This window comes from Lytechinus pictus, chromosome 5 (genome assembly GCF_037042905.1).
Source record: "Lytechinus pictus isolate F3 Inbred chromosome 5, Lp3.0, whole genome shotgun sequence".
NCBI classification, from domain to species: domain Eukaryota; kingdom Metazoa; phylum Echinodermata; class Echinoidea; order Temnopleuroida; family Toxopneustidae; genus Lytechinus; species Lytechinus pictus.
In genome coordinates, this window is record NC_087249.1 from 26,485,927 (window position 1) to 26,507,003 (window position 21,077).

At 36.7% G+C, this 21,077-nt stretch overlaps 2 protein-coding genes across 2 annotated transcripts; both read left to right on the forward strand.

The window, feature by feature from the left end:
• Positions 1–896: 896 nt before the first annotated feature.
• LOC129260360 (solute carrier family 35 member G1-like) lies at positions 897–5,024 on the forward strand. Its single transcript, XM_054898352.2, has 4 exons — positions 897–1,090; positions 2,069–2,567; positions 3,169–3,594; positions 4,208–5,024. Exons 2-4 carry the CDS (start codon positions 2,222–2,224, stop codon positions 4,402–4,404), a joined length of 969 nt encoding a protein of 322 aa, XP_054754327.2. The 5' UTR covers positions 897–1,090; positions 2,069–2,221; the 3' UTR covers positions 4,405–5,024.
• A 2,053-nt stretch (positions 5,025–7,077) lies between these two features.
• LOC129260361 (tubulin polyglutamylase complex subunit 2-like) lies at positions 7,078–19,414 on the forward strand. Its single transcript, XM_064099400.1, has 8 exons — positions 7,078–7,211; positions 10,674–10,841; positions 11,469–11,609; positions 12,632–12,730; positions 13,161–13,324; positions 15,472–15,632; positions 16,444–16,491; positions 17,146–19,414. Exons 1-8 carry the CDS (start codon positions 7,139–7,141, stop codon positions 17,207–17,209), a joined length of 918 nt encoding a protein of 305 aa, XP_063955470.1. The 5' UTR covers positions 7,078–7,138; the 3' UTR covers positions 17,210–19,414.
• Positions 19,415–21,077: the final 1,663 nt, after the last annotated feature.

The following is a 21,077-nucleotide window of genomic DNA, read 5'->3' on the forward strand; positions in this document are numbered from 1 at the left end:
ATCTGGTATAAAGATCAGGCACCTATAAGAAGGCAAGGGACACTTTCTTATGGCATAAAACGGGTCCTTCTCAGGTATGAAAGGGGCACAAAGCACTTTTCTTGGGTAAAAGGGGGCACTTGCTAAAAAATAAAACGGGTCCTTCTTAGGTGAAAGGGGCATGCACAGAAAACATTCGAGAGGGGGCATTTTTTGTAAAATTGGCACTTTAAGTGCTTCAAAAAGTGGGTGTGGCATGCACTGTGCCCCCCTCCCAGGATTGCCGCCCCTGATTCTTTAGTTAGAAAGACATAATATTCAGGGCCATACCTATCATGTTCCTGATTACAAAAAGTGCTTAGAACTATCGTTTTCAGATCTAAATATAACAAAGATAGCAGCTCGTGCTTCGTGCTCGAAAATATTTGTTTTTATGAGGTATATATTTATTCATGAATTGCATTATGAGGGATAATGTTGATGACAATTTTTTTTTTCAGTCCTAATATTTTGGCTGGGTTCGGCCCTGTAGCTCCTTATGTCAAAGATTTCAAGACCGTTCCGACCCTCTATAACCCCCATCCCTTGACAACCTAATCCAACCTTCAGACTGGAGTTTGGTGTAGATACGAAGTCGGATCCCATGATCCGTCGGGTGTTGTGTTCGAATATCCGCGGGTTTAATCGTTGCTCAATAGTAATCAATACTGATCAATTCCACAGGCTGTATGATGTAGAGCATATTCATGTTTCAAACTTCTTAGTTCGATATAACTGGCAATATTTACCCCCCCCCCCCTAATTTCTGTCTCTCCCTCTTTTTTCTGAAGGGAAACTTTGAGACAATACAGTAATAAAACAATCGATTAAGTCACCAGTCCAAAGTACATAATAACAAAGTACACTTTTTAACAAACACATTGGTTGTTTTGTCATTAGGCTGATTGCATTGATTCCCATGTAATTCATCCAAGTTTGACTGTTTTTTTTCTACTGCATGTAGACTTAAATTTAGGGGGAAAATCCCAACGTGTAATTTTCATTGCGAATGAATGTAATTTTCATCGTTTTCAGTGCAGTTGTGATTTTTTTTCTGTGGACAATAGAAAAGGTGAGTTGTTATCTTTTATCTATATCGTTGCACAATATAGTGGACAAAAACGAGGAATATTATCATTGTCATAATAATTATGTGAACACCCTCATCCCCATGGTTGCACGACAGGGACGTATCAAATAATGGTCAATAAGAAATATGGATTTCAATCTCCCGTATTTTAAACAATTTAAATGCAAAGAACATGCACCCAAACAAGAAATTCATTTCATTTTTTTTCCAAAATAGTCAAAATCGGATAAGAAATTTGTGACATTTCTAAGATTTGCTTATTGTCACAAAAGAGTTATAATATATAGAAGTCCTTGACTGATAAACTTAATGGTGATGACTATAGTTTCATAACCAAACCTAGTTATTTTAATATTTGATGAAACTTTGAAATATTATTCAAGATTTCAAATAATAAAATACCAAGATGTGTGACTCGACTCCAACCTACCGCCAAATATGATGCATAATTGTTTTTTTTTATTCACTTCCAAAATGAGATCAAATCTCTTCCAAAAGAGGGATGTGACTCTCGTCTATGCGTCTATAGCATAAAACCCAATTTCCAGTGGGTGCTGAAGCAAACCAGCACATCCACTTCCTATAGGACCACGCTATTATTGTATTTGATAACAATTTATTGTACTTTATCAAAGTTAACTGAAACAAAGTTATCGTTACAATGATGATATACAGTAGATGGCACTCGACAACACATTCATTATTGACATTGACAACAAACTGATTCCTGGGTATCACATGCATTGAGAAAATGTGTTGAGTTTTTCCTTTACTGTGCATTTAATTTCGTATTTTTTGGTTCATGAAATTTGATTTACAAACTTAAAAAAAAATACTAGTAGCTGTTTATTTCTCCCTATTCGATATCACATTCTGTACCCCTCCTCTGTCCCTTCTACCAAGTTCAAGTTCAGGTTAAATTTTATTGTTACTCATTGCTACTCATTCCCACCAATACAGGCCAACGTTTTTCGTCAATTCATCTGTGTGAAAAAAGGAGAAGAAAAAGAACAAAAAAGACTCAGTTACATCATCAAAGAAACCTCTGAATAATGAGGTGTGTATCTTGAATGCCATTGAAACGCATCTTGTTATTACTCTGGACAGCATAAGATGAAAATGGCATCCAAAAATCCAAAAATTACAGGGCATACTGACAGTCTAGAAATCTACTCTAATGGACTTGTTCTGGCATTCCTCTCGGGCTTTGCAGTGTCAATCTCATCACTCATGACAAAGCTAGCAAGAGACTCTACATTTCTACAAATAACTTTTCTACGCACGAGTCTGATTTGTTGCTCCACCCTAATGATGGGAATACTGAGCGGTAATTGGTCAAAGTTTCGTGACGCAATACTTGAATCACCAATAGGAACAATCGGATGGCTCCTTGTTCGATCTTTTTCATCTTTCATGGCGATGACAACGGCCTATTCAGTTTATCAGCGGATACCTATGGGTACGGGTATGAATATTTGGGATTATTTTTATTTAGGTAATTTTGTTGATTTGAAGTAATTAAACTCCCTATAAAACGTATTATTAAGAAATACAGTCATCGTCGGGTGATGATGATGCCATATTGTCGATGATCTGCGGTGTAACCTAATTTAATGGGGCTACAGTGTTGGATGAGATCATACACGATTCCGAAGGGAGGAATGGCAATCGAAGAAAACGGACCAAAATGTAATTAAAAAAACACATTCATTTCTTAATGACCGATTATTTCTGAAGTCATTTATTTAGCTATTCTATTCTTTCTTATTAAAGAACAAAGCTGACACCAGTAAGATTAATAAAAGTACCCAATACGTGAAATAATTATTAAAGGAAGAGTATCAGCAAAATGACAACGAAAGGAGCTTTTAAAAGGAGCTTCACATTCGTCTAATTAATAAAGCATTATAAGAAATGAAATTCAAGAAGATACCAACAATATTTCCGTATATCCATTCACGTTGGACTATACTAAAAAAAATGTGACAACTATTCCCGGGCACCAATTTAAAAATCAAATTATTACATGACTCTCTACCAATTTCCACTGGAATATGCAGGTGACGCCTCAGCTATCTTCGGAGTCACCCCGGTATTCACTGGTATAATGGGCGTGGTCTTGCTAGGAGAGGCGTGGCAACAGAAACACGTGTACCTCACCTTCCTCGCGTGGACTGGTGTGGCTCTCATCTACAAGCCGACCTTCCTTTCCCGCGTCATCCCATCCCACTACAGGGATAATTTGAAAATAGGAGTTCACTCCGATGAAAAGTTTTACCTGGGCGTGGCTATTCTTGTACCACTTGCTGCTTCGCTCTCGTTTGTTTTGTCGAGGAAACTCTCCAAGACAATACCCCCAACGTCGATTGTCTGCATCACGAGTTTTGGGATTATGGTGTACTCTTGCGTTGCCATGGCAATCATTGAAACAGTGCGACTCCCTCCTTTAGCTGACTGGAAATATTTGATTCCAGAAGTCATTGCTGGTAATAACCTCTTGACTCCAACATTTTCGTATTGCAATTTTTAAAGGAGGTTCCAAATACCCATAAACACTATAAAAAAAAAAACATTAAAAAAAACACCGTTTGATATAATTACATTTTATACAAGAAAATTTTCCCTTTTTCATATAAATTATACGAAGTTCTCTTTTGATAAAACAATATATATTTGTATTTGAATAGATTGTTTTATAGAGTTTAATGGTCCGTAAAGAAGATGAACAAAAGTAGGCATACGAAAATTGGGAACCACCCATTCACATACCCTTATCGATGTATAGCTAATTTTAATTTGATTTCAAAGATAAAATAGTCTATTCATAACATTTTATTTAAACCAAAACGGAACATGACGAATATGGGAGGGGTTTAAGAAGGCATAAACAAGCAACTGTGACCAGTGATAAACGTTTTTTAAGGAAATTTCTGAAACTAAGATAGTGAATAATATCAGTTCCGCCAACCTATATACTTAGTATAGGCGTATCCTATATAAGAATGTAAATGCATTATTGAATTCAATTTTCATACACGGCGTCACCACATTGATTTTCATTATGTTAACTCTCCTTTTATGCTATGTTTATTATTACAGGACTGACATCACAAACACTGTTTGGCAAGGCTCTACAACTTGAGCGTGCAGCTCCCGTTACACTAATGAGAAACTCATCTATCTTCTTCTCTTTCGTCTTTCAATTTATCCTTTTCGGCACAATACCGAGCTGGGTCAGTGTCCTGGGGGCTTCCTTGGTCATCGTCTCAACGGCCATACTCGGAACATTAAGATAGACTGATTTATGTATTTTAATTTTAACAGGGTGACCATTTCATTTAAGAAAACTCCTTGATTAAGGTGCCGTATGTAAACAACAATCAAATATAATCAACATCGATACGTAAATTACATTTACCAATTATCATACGCGTAGTATGATACTGAAACTATAGAGTGAGAAAAAAAGAAAATGTGTTTTAATGACTCAAGTGAATTTAAGCAAAGAAAAGGGGATAATGCATCCAAATACAGTAGCCTTTATAGCAGAACCACTCTTATAAAGTATTTGGTTTGGATTTTATTTTCAATAAAGAGATGACAGGTTTCTATATCTAGCATGAAAGTCTGATGGCTAACAATATCCTGAAATTTAGGATGTAAAAACCGCCGAACAATAAAACATCGAATACTCGGAACCATAAGTGTTTTGTTTTTAGGAGCCGATCCGCCAGGATTTTCCAAGGGGGGCACATTTTCCGAGATTTTTTTTGGGTTAACCAAATATTAAGGAAATTTCGTCCACAAAAAAGTTTGACAAGCAAAAAAAAAGGTCTTCACTTTCAAGGGGGGGGCAGTGGCGTACCTAGGATTTTCCACAGGGGGGGCAAAATCGGCCGCCAAAAAATTTGACAAGCAAAAAAAAAAAAAAAAAAAAAAAAAAGGTCTTCAAGCTCATCAAGGGGGGCAATAAAGGTCTTAAAGCTCGTCAGGGGGGGGGCAATAAATGTCTTCAAGCTCGTCAGGGGGGGCAAAAAAGGGGCAGGTATATGTCTTTTGTATGGGTTGTGGCTCGTCAGGGGAGTGCCCCCCTGCCCCCCCCCCCCGTAGGGACGCTAGTGGGGGGGGGGGCACACATCTATTTAAACAGCATTTTTACATTTAACTTTTTTTATTGTGCCTCTCAAATGGGGGGGGGGGGGGTGGGCACTGGCCGGCTTTGCCCCCCCCCCCCCTGGATCCGCCAGTGCCTGTTGTTCATTAACTTTTTTGAATCCATATTCTCAATTCGTTCTGTACCATATATACTCCCCGGATATACTCTTTCTCCACGCAGGATCGTTTTTAGATTTTGTCATTCATCCAGATTATATTATATTAGATTATATTAGATTATATCACATTATATTATATTAGAAACACCCCAGTCACAAGATATTTAGCAAATCGTTGAAACTAATGCTATTGAAAGATCATAATTAATTTGGTATGGTAAATACTGCCTGAAAACAAATTATTCTGTACAAAGATTTTGTGAATAATTAAGATATTTTTTCTTGTAAATAGTGTAAATATGTTCACTAAAAATGATTGCAATTTTCTGCAACAGTAATAAGTAGAACCAGTACTGAATTTGATGTACAATATTGAGATTTAGTTAAAATTATTGTTTAAACTATGATAATGACATTATTTAGGGCTAACCTCGATTAGCATCTTGCTATTATGTTAGCTCCAATTACCAAATGTTTTGTTTGTATGTGATGTACTATTACATAAATTGTACCTGACAATGATATTTGGTAATAAATTCAATATTTTATTGAACAGCCCTACAAAGGATCCGATCACAGGCCTAGACAATACGCGATAACATTAAACTCTCACAGAACGCATTTCAAAATTCTTTTTGGCAATTAACCCCCTTCCCCAAACAGCAAACTGAAAACTAAGGTTAGTCTGATTTCTGCCATTGACTTTAACCCCGGGGGGGCCACTTCCATTCACGAGTGGATACCATGCGCGACCATGGGGTCTCGAAAAGCACCCTAAACACGTAATTTCCATATTCTGAAAATGCACCCCTTAACAAGTATTGGCGTGTGAAACTCTACCCATAACAAGTATTGGAAACAAAACGATACTCTTGGCAAATATTCCCTGAAATGAACCCCTAAACAAGTACAGGAATGTTTTATTGTTACTATAAATGTTACGGCCATACGGGTCCTTCGGTCGTCGTCTTTACTTTATTTGGTTTAGTACGACCCCACCTTCTACACCTCGCGCAAATCGGACTCTAAACACGAAGTGTAGGGGCAAAATGGACACCCTTTATAAAACATTTTTATTTTGTTTTATCATTCCCGCAAATTCGACCCTAAACACGTAATTTTCCAAGCGAAATAGACACCCTTTTTTCATTATTTTTGTGTTTTTGACACCCTTATCACGTTACGTACGTAACGTGCCCTATCGTGAAAAGGACATCCTTTTTACGTGTTTTTTTGGTCGCGCATGGTATCCACTCGTCAATGTAAGTGGCCCCCCCGGGACTTTAACACAGGGCAAAAACTCCGGTAAAAACAACCTGAGTTTTCTCAGTAAAAAGTTTTAATGCAACGGGCCAAACGTGAAAAGAAGCACGATATGAATAAGTCATGGTTGGCCGGCTAAAAAAAGAAAGAAAGAAATCAAAGAATGAACAGATGGTCTAGGATAGATGCATGTGCCGCGGAACTGGGGGGGGGGGGTGGGGCGCTAGGGGAGCTTCAGTCCTCCTTTTTTCGATACAAAAACGGAAAAAATGCAAGGTACCCCTCCCCAAGCCCATTTCGAAAACCGTTCCGCGGCCCCTGGGATGAATGAGTGAGTGAATGAATGAATGAAGCAAGCCCGCCCGGGCCCGGATCTTCGAAGCTATGTTATTCGGATTTTCAACAGCGCCATCTGGATTTGTTGTCAGTGACTCCCAACGACGCCAATCAGCTCATATCGATCTCATTTTCGGTTTGCCAAAATAATGAAAACATGACTGAATCACCATCGCCATTTAACAAAGAGCTCCTCAACAGACTCACGACGGGTATAAGCAAAAGTTTAGGTAATTATTGTTTAATTTTTTGTGTAATTTTAATGCCAACTATAATGGAGAATATTTTTAGCAAAAAAGTTAAATCTTCAGTCCCGTTCGTTAGTTTTGATGTCTGTTATTTTTTAACCCTCATTTGTGCTTGGTGCATGGTGCTTAGTAACCCAGGGAGCTCCTAGCCAGGCGGCTTCTAGAGAGTAAAAATCATTTACTAACGTAAGGTTACTAACGTAAGGTCTTATTGTACTTCCCCAACGTTATGCGACGCTCGCGTCCGTAACGTTGGGGAAGTACAATAAGAAACAAGATGGCGGCGTAAACATCAGGCAAGTCTCTTCCGTCTTTTCACAATATCTTTTCATTTTTTTGATGAATTCTTGTTTTAAAAATAACAACGAGAGCGTAGAAATGTCGGAAATGAAGTTTTATCCCATGTACATGATTGAGAGCTAGATCTTTTAGAAGGAAAGTAGAAATCTCGGGGGTGAAAGTTTCAGGTTTTGGCTTCCTTTGTGTGGGTCTATGATAGTATGAGATAGAAGGCCTGGCTTCGTATGAGAGTAACCTTACGTTAGTAAATTATTTTTACTCTCTAGAAGCCGCCTGGCTACTCCCGCCCGCGCAGCGGGTGGGAGCCCAGGGGCTTACCGTGTATTTTACCATACTCACGGGACTAGCACTCATTCAATGAACAAGGTTATGATATAACCTTGTTCTCAGTTATATCTCCATGTGTGGCAAAATAAGGATGGCAATGTTTGGCTTATTTTCTCTTTTTCTTTGGGACAAATGCTTGATTTTTTTACGCTGACAGTTTCCATTACACCTATACGTCATAAAAATTGGCCCGTAAGTAAATTTTATTCTTTCAATTATTTTTTCTTAAGTAAAAATAGGGATTAAAAAAAAGAAAATTTTCTTGCCATATTATTTTCCACCAATAGAGGGCGTACACAAAAGTATGCCCAAAATTCAAGTTTTTGAGCGCTCTAGTAAATAAAAAAATTATTCCCAACTTACTAAAGAAAATAAATTGCAACGGTACGGAAATTAGTAATTTTGGTCACAAAAGTGATATTTTAATCATTTTTTAAAGTGTGTGCTCTGTACAGCATTTTCGTTTTTTTGAGGTTCCAGTTTGTGCCCAGATGTCAGGAAACTGCCACTCGTTAGACCTTCATCCATATAATTGTGGTAAGTGCATAATTTCTGTTTTCACAATTCATTTGGAGAAATATTTAGACCATAAATCACCCTAGTCCCGTGAGTATGGTAAAATACACGGTAAGCCCCTGGGCGGGAGCTCCCTGGGTTAGGTGCTTAGCAGTAGCACTCACACGTATTGCGAGGTTAGTATTAGTATGGGTGCTTAGTTATGCTTCAATAATATGCCCACTCCTTTTCCGATTATAGCAAGACTTCCATATGTACCTCCCACTAAAATTGAAAAAAAAAAATATGGAGAAGGTTAAAAATAATGATGGGAGAGTGGAATGCATACCGGGGGGGGGGGGGGGGGGGGGGTAGCCAGGCGGCTTCTTGAGAGTAAAAATAATTTACTAATGTAGGCTTACTCTCAATGAAGCCAGGGAGTCCTTCCTATTCATCTACGTGTACCGCAAAAAAACCTGAAACTTTCGCCCCCGAGATTTCTACTTTCCTTCTAAAACATCTAGCCATAAATCATGTACGTTACGGACGCGAGCGTCGCGTAACGTTGGGGAAGTACAATAAGAAACAAGATGGCAGCGTAAACATTGGGCAAGTCTCTTCCGTCTTTTCACAATATTTTTTCATTTTTTTGATGAATTCTTGTTTAAAAATAACAACGAGAGCGTAGAAATGTCGGAAATGAAGTTTTATCCCATGTACATGATTTAGAGCTAGATCTTTTAGAAGGAAAGTAGAAATCTCGGGGGTGAAAGTTTCAGGTTATGGGGTCCTTCGTGTAGGTGAATAGGAAGGACTCCCTGGCTTCATTGAGAGTAAGCCTACGTTAGTAAATGATTTTTACTCTGAAGAAGCCGCCTGGCTAGGGGGGGGGGGGGGTACTCGACCAAAAAAGTGGTGGGTATGTGCAATTTTCTTGCAACTTTACTTTCCACCAATAGAGGGCGTGCATAAATATATGCCCAAAATTTAAGTTTTTGAGCGCTCTGGTGAATACAAAAATTTAATATGAAAAATAAATTGCAACTGTATGGAAATGAGTATTTTGGTCACAAAAGTGATATTTTAATGAAATTCTTAAATGTGTGCTGTGTACTGCATGGGCATACCATAGTCCTCAGGGAATAATTTTGCTTTACAAATTTGAAAAGCATTTTTGGTCATAAGAGAAAAGCTCTCAACTAAGTAATGTACCTGTAGTCGTATGTAAAAATATGCTATACAAAAGAATTTATGCATAGCAGTCTTTCAAAAATGTGGAGCAGATTGTGATGCAATACCAGGAAAATTATTCCCTGGTGCTACATGTAGTTTCCCTACATGCAGGGTGGTTGCAGCGAGCAAGTGGACTTTGCCTTGGGTTTGCTTGGCTTTACCGCTGCAATGAAGTTAGCGACCAAAATATCTGCCTGTGGCAGGGTACATTGCCAATTCGTCTACTGCCAACTCGTCCACTCACCACATGGTCTACTTTCATTTAGTCTAATGTCAATAACCATTTGGTCCAATCATTTCGTCTAATCACCATTTCGTCTATGACCATTTTGTCTCATAACCAGCAGAAATCTAGGATACCGTAGTTCATTCATCTGTCAAGTGCTGACACCAATTAAGCGCGCTAGTCAATGTAAACATATCAGGTTTCATAACAAGATTATTGGAAGACGGCAAGTCGTGATAAATAGACTGTGAACTAGGGGGAATTGAGGTCACTGAATCTATTTTAGCACTCTCAATCCCCGAAATTGCTGTCTCTGTCCCGCAGGGGTAAGTGAAAAATAAATGTCCACATAAACAAGGACAGTCTCAATTTATCAAGACATGGTTTGTCTTGGTTTACGAGGATATCCTTGTTTTCTGGGACAATCCCAATTTTTAGACCAGCACCGCTATCGATAACCAGTTGGTCGAATATCCATTTAATTTTCATTCATTATGCACAATTAACACTTAGTCTAATTAGACCAAATGATATATGGACTAATTAGCTATTGGACCAACTGGTTATTAGATGAAATGGTGAGTGGACGAATTGGCAATTAGACCATGTGGATAGTGGATGAACTGATGGTAGACGAGTTGGCAATTGGATGAATTGGCATTAGACCAATTGGAAATAAACCCTCACCCGTTTGTTTGCCGCATGTTCACATAATATCGGTCACTATAACATCAGCATTTTGACTTAACTATTAATTACTGGTATTACCATATTCCTTTTTTTTGTTAGAACTAAAGTTAGTCCTATTATAAGATTTGATGTTATTCAATGGTTACCCTATTATCTTTTATTCATGTTTGTAGAAAAGAGGCCAGGAGTATGTGACATCATACTAACTGAGAAACCACAAGCCCATCGTCATCAACTCACATCTTGGGAACAACGGAATTCCTGCCTCTTGCCAGAAGACTTTAAAAATCTCTATCAGATGACAGATGGCTTGCTGCTGCAGTGGAGTGTTAAATTAGATGGTAATAACTGTGTGAAATAATGAGAATTAGCAGAGAAACACAAATTCTCAGCTGAAAGCTAAGCTGCATTGAATCATTTCATTGAATTTACGAATTCTGTAACCCTGACTTTGTAGAACTGTGGCTGGCATGAAAATCAGATACGAAAAAACTCAAGATGAGACATTTTCTCCATAAAAATCTTGGTATTACTTTTCTCAAGATAACTTTAACAGTTATGTATTTTCAGTGTTTCCTTTAATCAGGAATTTGCACAGTGATTTGGTATTGTATCTCATTGAATTGAAAAAAAATTAGATGAAGAATAATGATCAGCAAAGAAGTAAAATGTTGGTAGTACAACTGATTGACATCTTGATCTTTGTAATGTTTGTTTCACAAGACTTTGTCTTCAGACATTCATAAATTGTGTGAAGGTTTAATTCAGAATTGATCCTATTTCACTCATTACTAATTAGTATAAATGAAATGAATTTGTATTCTGCTTGATAACTCTTTTATTATTACTGTTTCCCTGTAATCTGTTTTCATTTATTGAATAGAATTTTCATACTTTAGATATTAGTTTTAACAATGCATAACAAGAGTTGATCAATTACCTAAACTTTAAAATATCTTGATTTTCAGGGGACAATGTTGAGCCTCTTGGGAGGATGGAGCTCAACTCAATCTCTGATGTAACAAAGATTGCCGGTGAAAAGATAACGAGAAGAAATAATCCTACCATTGCTGATCTTGAGGAGGACTCTGATGGAGAACACGAGATGGGTAAAGCCCTTGAACACTTTTCATAATTAAATTTGATTGCAGCTTAACTTGCTGTTTGAAATGGCATGGATGAAATTCTCTTTTATTGTTGCACTGTGAGAATAATTGGCAGTGAGACAGTTTATTTTTTAATTATTTAATTCCAATGAGATTGAGATTAAGAAATTAGCCCCTATTTGGTCAGGGCTGGAGTATTCTTAATATTTGGCTATTGGATAATCTTGTTATGGCAAGAGATCATCCCTTATGAATAATTGTCAAATTTATGCATTCTATGTTTTGTTCAGCTTAGACCAGTTTACTGACCTGTATCTGCTGCACAGAAACATTAGCGCTAACAGAGCACTAACGGTAGGCCCAGTCACATCTATCGGATTGCGATGTCAAACGTTGATCCAAGATGTAAATAACAAGCTGCTGTTACATTAGGCATCGCTGCAACATTACCAGTTGTAACAATGCCTCTGGCACATTGTTAATGCTAACAATGTTTCTGTGCAGCCGTTACCGATGTATTGTATTGAGAATAGTTTGTTGTATATTGTTGATGCCATTATTACTCATTTACCATGTTAAAGTGAATAAGAGTAAATGGGATAATGTCTGGGCTGTATGACACTTCCAGTGATTTATTACAGATTGGGACAGGTTTTGTTTTCTGAAACATATTATCCTTTGCTTTTATATGATTCTCATGAGTGATCAATAATATGAAGTTTTTGAAAATATAATTTTTTTTCTCAGTCTAATCATTATCAGCGTTGAATTATTTATTCTGTGAATTTATGAAGAGTTTATTGCACTATGCGTGTATTTATATCAATACCCATCTACAACTTTTTTGGGGGGTTTATCATTGATTTGTATTTCTTTATTTCTGATGTTGAAAATTGAAACAGAAAATGAAATAAACCAATAAATTCAAATAAATACTTTTGTAAGTAAAAACAGTCATAAATAAGAATAACAATAGTGTCAGTAATTTATTCGTCTCAACTCGTATTCATTCTAAAACTTTTCAGATGAGACACCAAGCTTTGGACCAAGCAGTAGGGTCTTTGAGTTGGATCCTTGCCAAGGTTGTGGGAAGGTGTGCCTTGTCTACAGGAATACAAAACCAGGTAAAGTAGATGATCTTAACCTGAACTGTGGTTTTGTTGAACCTTAAAAATGATTGAATTTTTGTAGTCGATTATGTTTGATTGTTTAGTCAATTATGTTTTGTGCATGGATCTCGGGAATACTACCCGATTTGATTGACTTTATTGATTGATATTTCAATGTAATTTTGATGTTTGTGACTCCCTTGAACATTTTATGTGGTTATTTATAAAATATAGTTACTAAAGAAATATGATGAATATAATAGCTGAGGTCAGTCTGCTCATCCATGTAAAAAAAAGGGACATACTGTACAAAGCAAATGCTGAAAGTTTGTTACAGGGTTGAATACAAGATATAGTTTGGAATGGACAGCTCTAGCAGGACAAATATCCCCGGTCTCATTTTCCCTGAAGAGAATGATTTAATTTCTTTCTCTCTTTATTTAAGGCACACCAGCTGAAGTTGCAGAAATCTGGTTTCTAGACACTGCCCTCCGGTGGCACTTCCTCACCAGTACCTTCGCTCAGTACTTCCGTCTCATGATGGTTCATTTAGGGCTCCCTCAGTGGCAGTATGCTTTCACGGATGTTGGCCTCAGTCCTTCTGCTCGGGTAAGAAAAAGCATTTAAAAGAAAGGTATTCCTGATTCTTCTTGGAGATGTAGCAAAGAAGTATGCTTAATTATAATTATGTACATATGATCGTGTAATGAATGCTGCTTTTGTGTATTGATGATATATTATGTGAACAAATAAGTAAGTTTGATTATAATATGCTTCATGGTCATAATTTAATCAGAATTTTAAATTTCAGGTACCAGATTGAGTACATCCATTGTAAAAGAGGGAAGCAATATATCTGCATAAGGGTCATTCCATCTGGATTCACCCAGTGGTTGCACCCGACCGTCTCAGAATTCGTTGTAATTTGGTACACATAAAATTCACCATGGCCCACGTACAAAACAAAAAAAATAAGTCCAATTGGTCCATCGGTTCTTGCGCTACGGCCCGCCCTTTTCTCCTTGTTTTGACAAAAATGGGCGTGACCTTCAACTTTCAATGGCCACTGCGTCGTAATGTGTTGACCAATTTTCATGAAACTGGTACCATTTATTAGGAAATTCAGAGAGGAATCCAAAACATGCATCAAATAATGTATTGGAGCGATTTATAAGGTCGTGACCTTTGATCTTTACTTTGACCTTGAATTTGACCCCCGGACAAATAATTTTTTAACTTGATTTTCGTGTATGTTAATTATTTGTATGATATTGACAAAATATGTTAAAACCAATGATGATATTTTATTTCTTCACCTTTAAAAACTCTTCCAAAGATACCATGAAATTTCACTCTAGTCCCACATACTAATATTCATGTTAGTAAAAGTGTTTACCAGTTACATGATTTCTTCCAATCTTAAGTTACAGTATGCAAACACATGAAAAGAAATTAAGCTCATCAGTTCACAAATGAAACATTAAACATTTATGCTCATGAATAGGTATCTGTTTAGGCATTTTGATGTTCAGCAATATATATCATATATATATATTCTTGTTAGTAAAGTGTTTACTTTTATCATCAAATTGTTGAGTATATGCCTATTTACTAACAAGAAGATATATATATATATATATATATATATATATTATATGTGATATATATTGCTGAACATCAAAATGCCTAAACAGATACCTATTCATGAGCATAAATGTTTAATGTTTCATTTGTGAACTGATGAGCTTGATTTCTTTTCATGTGCATACATACTGTAACTTAAGATTGGAAGAAATCATGTAACTGGTAAACACTTTACTAACATGAATATTAGTGTGTAGGACTAGAGTGAAATTTCATGGTATCTTTGGAAGAGTTTTAAAAGGTGAAGAAATAAAATATCATCATTGATTTTAACATATTTTGTCAATATCATACTAATGATTAACATACACGAAAATCAAGTTAAAAACTTATTTGTCCGGTGGTCAAATTCAAGGTCAAAGTAAAGGTAAAAGGTCATGACCTTATAAATCGCTCCAATACATCATTTGATGCATGTTTTGGATTCCTCTCTGAATTTCCTAATAAATGGTACAAATTTCATGGAAATTGGTCAACACGTTATGACGCAGTGGCCATTGAAAGTTGAAGGTCACGCCCATTTTTGTCAAAACAAGGAGAAAAGGGCGGGCCGTAGCACGAGAACCGACGGACCAATTGGACTTATCTTTTTTGTTTTGTGCGTGGGCTATGGTGAATTTTATGTGTACCAATTTACAACGAATTCCGAGAGGGTCGGGTGCAAAATTGCACATCCATTGGGTGAATTGGCATGGAATGACCCATAAGCCAATTTTTTTTCTGACTGCAATTTTAGCAGTCATCTATTCATTGATATATAAGTGCGTGTACTGGAGACGAAATGTTTCTAATTATATCTAGTAATGCTCATTCAAAGATTCTTTGATATTTTGACCACTTGTCAGGGCAGAGAAAGTGAGAAAATGACTTTACCACAAGGCAATTGGTAAAATTTTCAGTGGCATTGCATCAACATCTGCTGGTCATAAATGTTGTCCCACTTTGGGTTTATTCAGATCAGCTTCTACGGGTTAAGCATCTGAATCGTGTCAAAATCCCCTTGAGAACTTATGACAATGTGCATTTAAAGAATCTTCTCTCTGTTTGGTTGGCATAAATTTTTGTTTCGTACCTTAAGTTTTACCTGCCTGATATTTCTTTTCCTTTTACAGCAATGGTTTAATCTGTATGGTCCTTACCGGCTGCAAGTTGACTCTATACTGACTGAGATGTTTGGGCCTGAGGAGAAAGAGGTAGATGAAACCATACCTGAAGGTGTATCGATACAGAAGCTTGATGTTACCAAAGTATTCAAAGGGAAATCAGATAAGAAGTAAGTCATCTGGTCTCCATAATATAAACATTTGCAATGAGTCACTAAATGCCAATGATCAATCAAAATCATCGTCGCATGCACACTTTGTTCAAAACACTGACCACTGTCCAGTCAGAGGGATTCTTTCATATTTGCATTTCATGACAAAACTTTAAGTTACAGGGCTCCTGTCTTTGGCCTGGAAGTGTAAAACTTAATATTTAATAGATATTTGCCATGGTAACAATACTCAATAGCCAACACGCAACTGCCAATAAAATAAAATTTTCCTATGGAGTTACCAGAATACTGAGTTTTCAATTTTCAGGGCCCAGTATGTAGCCATTGATAGTTGTCATTAAATTGATTTTGAAAATAGTTGCTTTCATCAGTTTATTAGTCTTTATTTATGCAGTCTATGTAATTATAAAGGTGAAATAGATGGGGGTGGGTGTGGGGATAATGTCAACGTTCAGAAAAAGAGGAATAAGGAGAAATAGATGAAAGAATAAGAGAGAGGGAGAGAGAAGGAAGATTGCACCAGAACAGATGGATGAAAAGTGGAGAATAGGACCTACTTTCTAGGATCATATTTGATGTAGAAGATAATATGATATGTCATAAGCTGTGGTCATACATGGAGCCCCATACATCTTATGAAGAATAGTAGATCAAGTAATTATATTATGTCATCAGTCAAATATGATATGATGTTACAGCTTGTCATCTCCTAGCCTTTTATGACTGTTTAAACACATTTCATTCGTGTAAGTACATGTTTTCTTTAAATGCATTACCATCTCTTATTCATCTCTTATTATCTTTACAGAAGTAAAACATCCTCTGGTCAACAGAAAAAGAAGACATCAGTTCACAAGTAAGCATCCAATGGACAACTGAAGTTTATACTTTTCCTTTTCAATTGTTAAAAGTTTCTACTTTTCCTTTTCAAGTGTAAAATGCAAATTTTGTGCTCTATTATGGTTTTAAACTCCATATACCTTGTTTTTTGAGGACTTAGATCACACTAATAAAGCAATTATGAAAGATAAAATGGATGTCTGCAATGAATGAATTCAGATGTCCATGAAGCCATAATCCTGCATGAATGGCTGTAAACTTCATTGCAAAATACCTTCTCAATTTAATTAAAATGACAATTGATGCTGATAAGTGTTTATTTCAATTGGGAAGCTATTTTTGCAATGAATTTACCACAACTTTGTAGGTAATGGATTAATTGCATTAATTCATCAAATTGGAGACAGACCTTATTTGGCTTAGATCAAAACTTACACAACACCAAAAAGTTCCTCCTTATTTATTGAAGAGTAAACACATCCCTTGTGAAAATGGCAGTGAATCGTTTGGGAGATAATCTTAAGTAATAATTATGTTTTCTAATAAATTTTCATTAAGTTAACAATTTTTTGAGGTGTAAAGTTTTTTCTGACTCACTCAGTGTGATTGCTTGAAAAGTATTTTTGAAAATTTTATACTATTACTTAATGAATTCTTTCATCAACTACAGGCCAATGTCTGGTGGGCTGAGTGGAAGATCAACACAATTTCAGGGCAACAGTCGATTTAGATGATTCTTGTTCTTGAAGGTGTCATTTCCTTCCAAGGCCTTTCTGGATGTCTTGAAAAATTGATTGGGCACTTACTCATGAAAGACAAGAACAGACTTATTATAGAGCCCAATGGCTGGACGCCGGTGGACTGATTGGGATGTTCTACATACTTTAAGGGCAGCAGTTGATTTAGATGATCCTAGTTCTTAAAGATGTCAATTTCTTCAAGGCCTTGACTGTTCATGACTGAGGGATGTCTTTCGAGAATCATTAAACACTTCAAGAAAAAAATCTGTGCATGGACGATATGAGTGCCACTCTGTAGTGATCCAAGTGGACAGAGGTTTGAAGGCAACAGTTACTATCCTGGGGAAGCCTTAACCATTCCAGACTGAGTTGTGCCTTTGATGATATCAGCAAGGTACTTCTTGATGAAAGACTTTGCTTTTGCACTACAGTAAGGAGCAGGGGTGTCGATCCATATTTCGGATTGGGGGGGCTAAATCATGAATCAACGTTCCAAAGGCACTCGATCGTACAAAACACCCCCCCCCACACACACACACACATAGGCATATTATATATATGTATATATATATATATATATATATATACATATGTATATATGACTCATGAGATACAGACATGTATCTCACCAACAAATTAATGCGAGCGCGAAGCGCGAGCTGAAATTTGTTGGTATACTGACCTTAAAACAGGAAAAGCGTACCTGTTTAGGACTGTTTGTAAAGTAACTCATGAGGAGGATACATATCTCACTACACAGATAATGCGAGTGCCGAGAGCGAGCTTTAATTTCTTTATATTCTGACCTGAAAGCTTGATATTCTAAGCATTTTTGGTACCAATGATTAAGATTGGTATCTAAAAGAACAAATCTCTCTCTCTAAAAGCTCGCATATTTCGATCTAAAAAAAATGACAGATTAATGGACTTTTTTTTATAAAGAACAAGATATATATCCAACAAAATATTATTGCAAATCGAAGCGGGAGTTATTTTGAGGGTTAGAACTGAAAACGGGACATTCTATTCACCTATTTAATCATGAAAAGTATGGGTTTTTGCTACAGAAATGATGCGAGCGCGAAGCGCGAGCTGAAAATTTTTGTATTCCAATCTGAAAAGCGGACATTTTGAGCATGATTTGCAATAGAGAACGAGTTGTGTATCTCAATCTCGCTTGCTGAACATTACACCCTTTTTTTTTTTTTTGCACAACTGGAATTATTGGGGGGGGGGGGGCAAAACGATATGTTTGCCCCCCCCAATATTTTCATTGGTGGGGCGATCGCCCCCCCAGGATCGACGCCTCTGGTAAGGAGGGCTAATCCGGTGAAAAAACAAGATATTTGATCAGATTACTTGAACCTGAATTGATGTTTTCTGAACAATTTCATTTGCAACAAGGAGGCAGCTTTCTTTGGTAATGCTATAAATATTAAGTATTTATTTGCTCATTCCTATAGCTTTTAATTTCCTCTGAATAGTAAATTTAACATTTTCCTGCTTGCTGTAATGATACCAGGGCATGCTGTAACAATTTTTTTTAATCTATCGCAAATTTAGGACCATGATGTTGATTGGATTATGGCCATAATAACGATTGATCATTGTTACTTTTAAGTCAAAATTTCATGTTATAGCTCCAAATTTGCAGTTATCAGAAAACCACTTTCATATCATAAAATGTTGTTCTCATGAATTCTGTTCATGTCTATACCCACTGCAAGCATTATTTTTTCTATCTTTTGTCTGTTACGGTCTTGTTTTGGTTATTATGATGATAATAATTAATACATGACTTGGGTCATGTATGCTTAAAAGAGTGATGATGAATTGATTACTAGTAGATTTTTAGTATCAAGGTTAAAGGTGCACACAGGTCATTATGCCTCTTAAGCTCTCTCTCGTTCTTCCAAGAACTAAAGAACCATCTGGGGTATCCACTTCATTAATAGGCTCATATTTGCACATTCGTGTGACAATGATCTGGTTAAGTTTTGTGGAAAGATGATATTGACTGTGCACGCAAATGTTCGCAATCAGTTATTATTTTCATCAAAGGACAATAACTTGTGTTTCATGATGTTTGTACATATAATGGACATATGCATACTCTTGAATAATGATAGACTTGTATTCCTATTGGATTTTGATTGTGCAATAAAGATTTCACCCTTTATCTTACATGAACAATGTTTTAGAACTCTTCTTTCTTTTTTTTACCTATTCTAAGTATTTTTATTTTTTTACAGCATGAAATAAATGCTAATAATGTTTTCCCAAATGGAGGGGGAAGGGAAGATCAGTGGTGGAAACACTACTATTGATTCTGCCACTGATTCAATATATCCAGAAGCTATATGAATATTTTCATTGGGAGGAGCAGTACTAAATGCTCAAATATTTGACCACCATAACATAAATCAACATCTGCAAGAATCTTAAGAAGGGAAGGAGGCAGTTTATAGAGAAGAAGATGAAGAGGGGGGGGGGGGGGGCGGGAAATGAATGAAACGTATATGATCAGTAAGGAAAAGATAAGATGCATAGTAAGGATGATGGTGATGATAATGCTTTACTCTTATTTGGGTGTTCAGAAATGTGCCGCTCTAATTTGCATGACTTTTTTTAAAGAAAAAAACCTGAACAGGGGGTGTGGTTTTGTAAGATTAAATGTGAAAGTAGATATTTCTTTCCTAGATTAAGTATGCCAAAAGAGTAATTTTTCCAATGAGAACTGATTATGATCATTACAAAGAGGATCTCCATTAATATGATGCAGGTAATAATGTTGCCGTGCATATCACTGTTTTGTGCAGTAGGCCTATGCCTAACCTCAAATGGTCATGAATTTCTAATCTCATATTGGATTACAAAAAGTAAACAATTTTTGTGAGTTGATGTGATTTTCCGAAGTTAGTTGTATTTGGTTGCCCTAGGAACGCCCTCCCAGCTATGATAACAACCAAATCTAATAACAATGGTACAAATCATGATACACAATTGCAATTGCATGGTGCATTGGTAACACATGGATATTCATGAGACATAGTAAATATGAAGATAACTGTATAAGAGCGACAAAATACACAATTTAAGAAAAATACAGTCATTCCTCTGAGAGAGAGATACAAGGAAAAGAGATATATGTGTGTGTTTGTGAGAAAAAAAAAGCGTCATACTGCATAAGAATTAGACAAAAGGAAGGAAAAAAGTCGAGTGGAGGGGGGGGGGCGGGGGGTGCCTACATTATATGCCCTCAAATTCAGTTTTAAATACACAGCTATAGGGTACCCGGTGACACGTTTTCCTTCTGTTGTGTTCTCTTCTCTTCCCCCCCCCCCCCCCATTTGATGGTACGTTTTCAAGCCCCCATCTGTATGCAAGGGGCCGATTGCACGAAAGGGTCTTTGCAAGGACCATCTTTCGTGTCGCCCATTTTTTATGATGCGCCATGTGAAACGCATTTCAAATAAATTATCTGCAAACATATTGGGTGATTTCAAGTACGGTGTTCGGAGTTGGTGTTGGTGTTGAGAGCGTGAAAAGGCTGCTGAACCGAGCTCCAACACCGAGCTGAGTTCAGAGGAGCGATACCGATCGCGTTATCGATAACCTATGACGTCACGCTTCTGTGTTGCGCTGCTGATCATCTCAACTTTACGCAAGAAATTCTCGACGACGATAGTGAAATCGGGAATAAACTGCAATAAAATCTTATCGTACAGAATGCAAAGGTTAAAATCACTGCAATAATCAGAAAGCATAAATATTATCTTTCACTTAAATGTGTAAAACTCTAATGATTTTCGCTCATCTTATCTGTAAAAGATAATTTTACGGAGATGTTTCATCGTGTTCG

What these genes read in the sequence shown, in the direction of transcription:
- LOC129260361 (XM_064099400.1), top strand. Translation starts at nt 7,139, where the DNA reads ATGACTGAATCACCATCGCCATTTAACAAAGAGCTCCTCAACAGACTC. An exon ending in GGGTATAAGCAAAAGTTTAG is followed by an intron (nt 7,212 to 10,673) that starts GTAATTATTGTT and finishes TCATGTTTGTAG; the next exon opens with AAAAGAGGCCAGGAGTATGT. An exon ending in AAGAAGACATCAGTTCACAA is followed by an intron (nt 16,492 to 17,145) that starts GTAAGCATCCAA and finishes CATCAACTACAG; the next exon opens with GCCAATGTCTGGTGGGCTGA.
- LOC129260360 (XM_054898352.2), top strand. Translation starts at nt 2,222, where the DNA reads ATGAAAATGGCATCCAAAAATCCAAAAATTACAGGGCATACTGACAGT. An exon ending in TTATCAGCGGATACCTATGG is followed by an intron (nt 2,568 to 3,168) that starts GTACGGGTATGA and finishes TGGAATATGCAG; the next exon opens with GTGACGCCTCAGCTATCTTC. An exon ending in GATTCCAGAAGTCATTGCTG is followed by an intron (nt 3,595 to 4,207) that starts GTAATAACCTCT and finishes TTATTATTACAG; the next exon opens with GACTGACATCACAAACACTG.